This window comes from Benincasa hispida, chromosome 11 (genome assembly GCF_009727055.1).
Source record: "Benincasa hispida cultivar B227 chromosome 11, ASM972705v1, whole genome shotgun sequence".
In the NCBI taxonomy this organism is placed as follows: Eukaryota; Viridiplantae; Streptophyta; class Magnoliopsida; order Cucurbitales; family Cucurbitaceae; genus Benincasa; species Benincasa hispida.
In genome coordinates this window covers 58428773-58435511 of record NC_052359.1, presented here as the reverse complement: position 1 = coordinate 58435511, position 6739 = coordinate 58428773, and the positions used below count along the sequence as shown (strand labels likewise).

General features: G+C 29.6%; 1 protein-coding gene across 1 annotated transcript; it reads left to right on the top strand.

Moving 5' to 3' along the window:
• Window positions 1–548: 548 nt before the first annotated feature.
• On the top strand, window positions 549–3926 carry LOC120090781 (dioscorin dioA3-like). The gene is made up of 6 exons (XM_039048488.1): window positions 549–848; window positions 1800–1909; window positions 2255–2360; window positions 3414–3578; window positions 3677–3730; window positions 3837–3926. Exons 1-6 carry the CDS (start codon window positions 549–551, stop codon window positions 3924–3926), a joined length of 825 nt encoding a protein of 274 aa, XP_038904416.1.
• Window positions 3927–6739: the final 2813 nt, after the last annotated feature.

Here is a 6739-nt window from a genome sequence, read left to right as displayed (position 1 = left end):
CCTAAGTACCAAATGAAAATTAAACTCAAAACTCAAAGATAAAAATATAATATTATTTTGAAATCTTAAAAACCAAAATAGAAATCCAAACTCTAAGACCCTGTTTGGTAACTATTTTATTTTTGTTTTGAAAATTAAGCGTATTACTTCCACCTTCAAATTTCTTTTTTTGCTATCTACTTTTCATCAATGATTTAGAATATCAAGCTAGATTTTGAGAACTAAAAAAAATAGGTTTTTTATTTTTTAGAATTTGGCTAAAAATTCAACTGTTGAACTTAAAGAAAGATGGAGTAAAAATGATAATATGTTTAAACTTGGGACCACCAAGATATTTTTTAAATTAAAAAATAATAATAATAATATCTTATTCCACACGATGGAATATAATAGTTTTCACACTTAAATTCCCATGCATAAGAAAGTGGTATATAAAGGGTGCATTGGATGCATGATTAGTCCAACCAAAAAAACCAAACCAAAACCTCTCAAAAATATTTAAAACCTCTCTCTCAAAATATATAATTTGCATATTGCCCCCCAAAGAAATGGAAAAGCTTACAAAAACTCATATTCGAATGAAACTAATCTCTTTCTTTGTCTTCATATCATTGTTATCAATAACAGTAGAGAGTAATGAAGAGTTCGATTATGATCCATGTAGTGACAAAGGCCCTAAGTTTTGGGGACAATTAAATAAAGAATGGGCAAAGTGTGCGAATGGAATCATTCAATCTCCTATTGCTTTGTCAAAGTGGACTGCAGATTTCAATAGAAGTTTGGGTGATCTTAGAAGATACCATAGACTTGCAAATGCAATTCTCAGGAACGATGGCCATGAAATTATTGTAAGTATTGTTTCCAAATTTGGGTTTTGTATTCATTTTCTCTTTTATCAATCTTGTTAATGATATTATTCCATGTGTTTTGTGTCTTTTTCCAAAAGAGTTCTTGTTAGAACGATAAAGCCATCTCTAAACTATCCTTCTAACCTAACTTACTTGGATTTTGAAATCGGTGATCAAAACTAATTTTCTGATGATATCACAAACCTACTTGTCAATGGGTAAATTCTCTTCCAAGTCACTTTGTATTTGTGGTTAGATATGAGATCTCGAATACGACAAAATAGTTGCATCTCAATTCATCCGAAAGAAAAAAGAGTTTTCAAAATACGTTTATAGTTTCGTGTTATTTGAAATTGCAGTAGAAAATGAGAGGTTTTCCAAAATAATAATAATAATAAATAAAACTGAATAAGGTAACCAACCATAGAGTTCTTTTCCCCTTCGTTTTTCTATTTTGATTACTTATGAGAGTATTATAAGTTTAGATTTGGTTTCATCAATGGGGAAATGGGAAGAAAGCACAATTTAACTTTTTTTTTTAATTTATTTAAATAACAAGAAGTTGCTTCTTAATTTTAAAATAGAGAATAAAGGATAAGGATAAAAGGAATGTGAAATTTGTTAATTATGTAAAGAGAGGTGTTGCTTTTTCTTTATGATTATTATAACATAATAACACGTGTCAAAACCTAACAAATGGAATACCTTTTTTTTTTTCCCTTCTTAAAAAAGGAAAGACTTCTTGAAAATTGGACGTATGAATCAACTAAAGAATTTACAAGTTTGCAAGATTCCTAGATTTCTATATTTAATTAATTGACATTGATTAGCTAGCTATCACTTTCTCATATTTGTGTATGTTTTTTCTTCCATATATTTATAATATTTTAACTCCCTTTTTATTATGAAAAATTTACAAGTTGATGTTAGAATGAAAATAAATGAGTGCAGGTAGATTGGAAAGGAAATAATGCTGGATCAATAAAAATCAACAACATAGATTACCAACTTCAAAATTACCATTGGCACCATCCTTCCGAGCATACTCAAGATGGCAAAACGTCTCTCTCTCCTCTTTTTTAATTACACAATTTTTCGAGATAATAACCCTTTCCGCTCTAAATTTATCCTAATCTATTAACTTAGATCCTATCATTTATATGTTCTATAATTCGCTAAATGCATAAACCTTTTTAGGGTATTTGGATAAGAAAATATAAGTTAGAAAATTAAAACTGAAATATTATTTAAATTTAGGTATAAAAGTGATGAAATTGATACAATTGGATAAGTTTAAAAGTTAAAAAATTGATTTTTTTTTTTCGTAATTTTCTCTCTAGATTTTTATTTTTATAGCATTATTACGTGTAATTGATTAATTAAATTGACATGTTAATTATAATTAGGTATCCTTTGGAGCTTCACATGGTCCACGTCAACAATATTACCCAAAAAATTGCTGTTATTGGTGTTTTATTTGAGTACGGTCGACGGGATCCATTCATCTATATGGTAAAATAAATTCACTTTCAATAAATATCTTTATCATAATTAGATTATTTCTGTTAAATACATTTTAGGTGAAATCTTGTACCTAAAAAAAACTCTTTTTTTAATCAAAAACTAATTTCCTATTTCATTTAAATGAAGTATCAACTTTGATTCATATAACCATACTTGCTATTTTAAGCTACTAATATAAATTTAGTACATAAACTTTTAATTATATGTCATGATTCTAATCTTTATAGAATACCTATTAATCTTGAACTTTAAATTTCGTGTATTCTAAAAGAATCATGACCTATTTCATTTTTAGGGAAAAAAATTAACTAATTTTATTAGAGAGAAAATTAAATTTTAATTTCCAATTTTGTGTCAATAGTTAGTCTATAAATTTTAAACAAGGATGAAATTATAAACTAAAGAACCAAATACCAATAAAGTTGTTTATCATATCTTCAACTCTCTGCCATTGCTAAAAAGTGTGATTGTTTTGTTTAATCTTGAGGTTTGAATATTAAATAGTTGTTTGGAACTAAAATCTTAAAAGAGTTGGACTAGAAAAACATAGCTTGAATCATGGGAAAATTACTTTTTTTAGTTTTCGAGTTTGGAAGATATGTATATTTGGTTCCTAAATTTTTAAAACATATTTTTTTAGTCCATGAGTTTTTTAGAATAGGTTCATTTGGTTCCTAAGTTTTCAAAAATATATATAAAAAGTCTTTCCATTAATTTATTATCATTATTTTTATTTTTATTTTTTTATTTTTAAGATTACCTCTTCTCTCTAAAATAATTTTTTAAACATATATTTATAATTCAAACTTTCATTGAATAAAAAAATAGTACAATGATTGTTCAAATCTATTATTAAAAATTCAATGACTAAAAAGGTACATTTTGAAAATAATTTTGAAAATTCAATAACTAAAGGCACCTATTCTTTAAAACTTAAGGACTAAAAAGATAGTTTGCCTTGAATCATTGTTTAATTAATGATAATTAAGTTGAGTTTTGTAATATTTCCTTGTTTTTAAATGTTGTTGGATATAATGTCAGATAGAAAGGGACATAAAATATATAGACATTGAAGGAGGTGAGGAATTTCTTGGTAAAGTGGATCCAAGAGTAGCAAGGCTTGATGGAAGAACATATTTTAGATATATTGGTTCACTAACCACCCCTCCTTGTACCGAAGGTGTCATTTGGACTGTCATGGAAAAGGTTCTTCATTTTTCTTTTTTCTCTTTTTTTTTTAATTATTTCCTATTGTCTTTCATCCTTTTCATCACACACATATATATATATAAATATATTTTTAGGTACAAACCGTGGCACCATATCAAGTTGAACTTCTTAAACAAGCTCTCGTAGAAGTAAGTTAATTACTTCATACTCATAAAAAGTAATTAAAAGTTAACTATGAATAATTTGGAATGGTTGTTTATTAATTGTGATTATTGTAAATGAATTTGATTGTAGGAGAAGAATGCAAGGCCATTGCAAAAGATTAATGGTAGAGACGTTTTCTATTTTGACCCATTCCCGTGGGGAAGTGTAGCAGCCGAGTAGATGCTTGTAGCCAATAATAAAGTGCCACGTATTACTTAAATTTAATATGTTTTAAAATAAAGTGCCAAAGTGTAGTGGTTGTGTTGTGATGGTGACACTATTATTTCCACTCTACTTTTAAGTTTGGGAATCAGTCCATATCCTTTGTTTAATGTTTCTAATATATCTCTATAAATGAATCGTTGACTGTCGTCCTACAAGAAGAAAACTACGCCCAACTGCCCAACTAATGCGGTTTAGATACAAGCAAACGAGTGTGTGATCAATTTTAATTTTAGATTAGAAAACATTAGTTATGATATTTAGTAAATTAAAATTAAATTAGTATAATTTAGTTGTGTAACTATTTGAAAATATATGTGATTTGAATTGCAACCGTTTTTGTTTAATTAAAAAAATATTTATGAAATATTTTTTAATAAAAAAAAATGTAAGGGAAGATACAAATTTTTAGGAAAGCTAAAATCTAAAAGTTTCATCGAATAATTTTTGCACATTGTAACAATTTTACAAATGATTCTGGGTAGATTAATAAATAACAACCTAGGAGGTTAAGATTCTCCTAAAATAATTTTTTAGGATTTCAAAAATAATCCACTGGTAGAGAGATGCACAAAATTGGGAGATATTTCAATTGTTTGTTTTGATTCCATTGCAAAAAGAACATATGGATTAAAAAGGATAAAATAGTTTCAAATAAAGTTTGAAATTTGATTATGAAAGAAAAATAGCAAATTTTAAAGTTTCCTTTGTAAAATTATAAAAATGTTTCAAATTATAAAAATAGCAAATCGAATTTAAATAATAGAAAATAATAATTAGTAAATGACTAAAACTACCATAAAAACAACTAAATTAAATGCAAAAGAGAATTAAAAAATACACGGTTTCAAGAACAATTCGAATACTACAAATACATTGTATCTACACATTTCAAAAGTTTATGGATGTCCATAACGATGTACTTCCTCCAAGGTGAAAGTAGAGTTGATTGTGCCAGTAAAATTGTTGTTCGCAAGCACTACAAGAAATGAACTTCTCTCGATGTCACAATTCGTTGGGAAAGGGTGGAAAATGCATCAATGGGTCGTCAGGAGTTTGGTTGGGAAAAACCTCTCCTGACGCATGAAAGGACGGCGTCGGGAGTTAGTCAAGGAACTCCCGATGCATGTATAGGGCATCAGGAGTTCCACTAACTAACAACGCCTTATAAGACGCCGTTTTCTACGTATCGAGAGTTCTCGAACTCCTGACGGTTGTTTCATGCATCTGGAGTGCTCGAACTCCCGACGGTTTATTTTATACATTGGGAGTTACAAGAACTCCTAATGCAATAATATATGCGTGGGGAGTTCCTTCATTAGTTGAAAACTGTCTTTCGAATATTTTTAATTTATAGTTTTGAATTTTTTTAAAATTTGATCTCAATAACCTATAAAACATAATTAACCAAATAAAGATTCACATAATAAATAAAACAACGAAAACGAAGTCCATGCTATAACAAATAAATAAATAATTATAATATCCTAAAATAAAACAAAGTCGATACTAGAACTTCATAAACATTCATATCACAAATACATAGAAGAAATAAAATAAAAATTGTTGGGGTTGTTGCCCTAAAGTCTCGTGTCCTGTAGTTTGTAAACAATTTGTACGAACGCTTGCATTGTTAATATATGATATTTACTTCACATCTTTTATTTTTGCTAGTTACTTGTTTTATTTGCTTTACCATAAACCAATAAACATAAAATCTCTGGTTATCTGTATGTGACTCAAGCATGTATGTGGTGACATACAAGTGGATCATGTCTTGAGTGATAACCAAAATGGTCTGTAGTATATGGATATAATAGGGAAACCTTATCTTGGTAAGATGCGGACCACTTTGTGGAATGGTCACAAATGTTGTTACTTGTCATAGATGGTCTGATCCTGATCATTCGTGTTGGGGACAAGCAAGCAGGGGTGTCCAATACAAAGAGTTTGTATAAGACCTGACCACGAAGTGTTAACGTCTCCCGTTCATGACAGAGACTTCACTTCATTAGGATGACCATAGGTAACATGACCTCAATCCTGAGTGAGTTGGGAACTCCTGCCATTGAGGGCGATCTTTTGATTTGTATGAGTGCAAGTGGCCAGTTCGCCAATTCAAACCTACGATTTTGGGGATTCGTCTAATTTGGGAGCTGGGAACTCAGCTACACAAGGAATTCACCCCTTCCCCGAGGCATGGGTAAGTAGATAGATGGCTCCCTTAAGGTTAATTTCGGGGCTTGAACGATGTGGCGCCACACACCTTCTCTTGGCCTGAGAGATATTCACACATAGTTGGACTATGTTGTATTGTTCATTAAAGGAATTAGTGGTACTTAAGAAGTGAGATGTAACTATAAGGGCAAAATGGTAATTTGGCCTAGTTGTACTTACGAGCATCTGTGAAAGGTCATCGTACTCATGATTGGTTATATCCGATGGACACAAAAATATATCTATGGTAAGAAGAGTTCAGCTGTTGGTCTTTAGTGGAATGCTTGATAGTTCACGGATGGTAGATTTCGTGGCTACAGAGTTTAGTCAGCTATTCACGGACCATTGGAGCTTCGAGCCACAGGTTCATTAGGTCCCCTAGGTAGCTTGGATAAAGTCGAGAACCAGTATTTGGGTTAATTTGAAATGTTCAAATTGACAAGAGAAAATTCGATTATATATAATATAATTGGATTGGTTAATTATATATGATATAATTGGCTAAATGTATGAGATACATTATTTTGGAGGAAATTAAATATAAATATGATTTA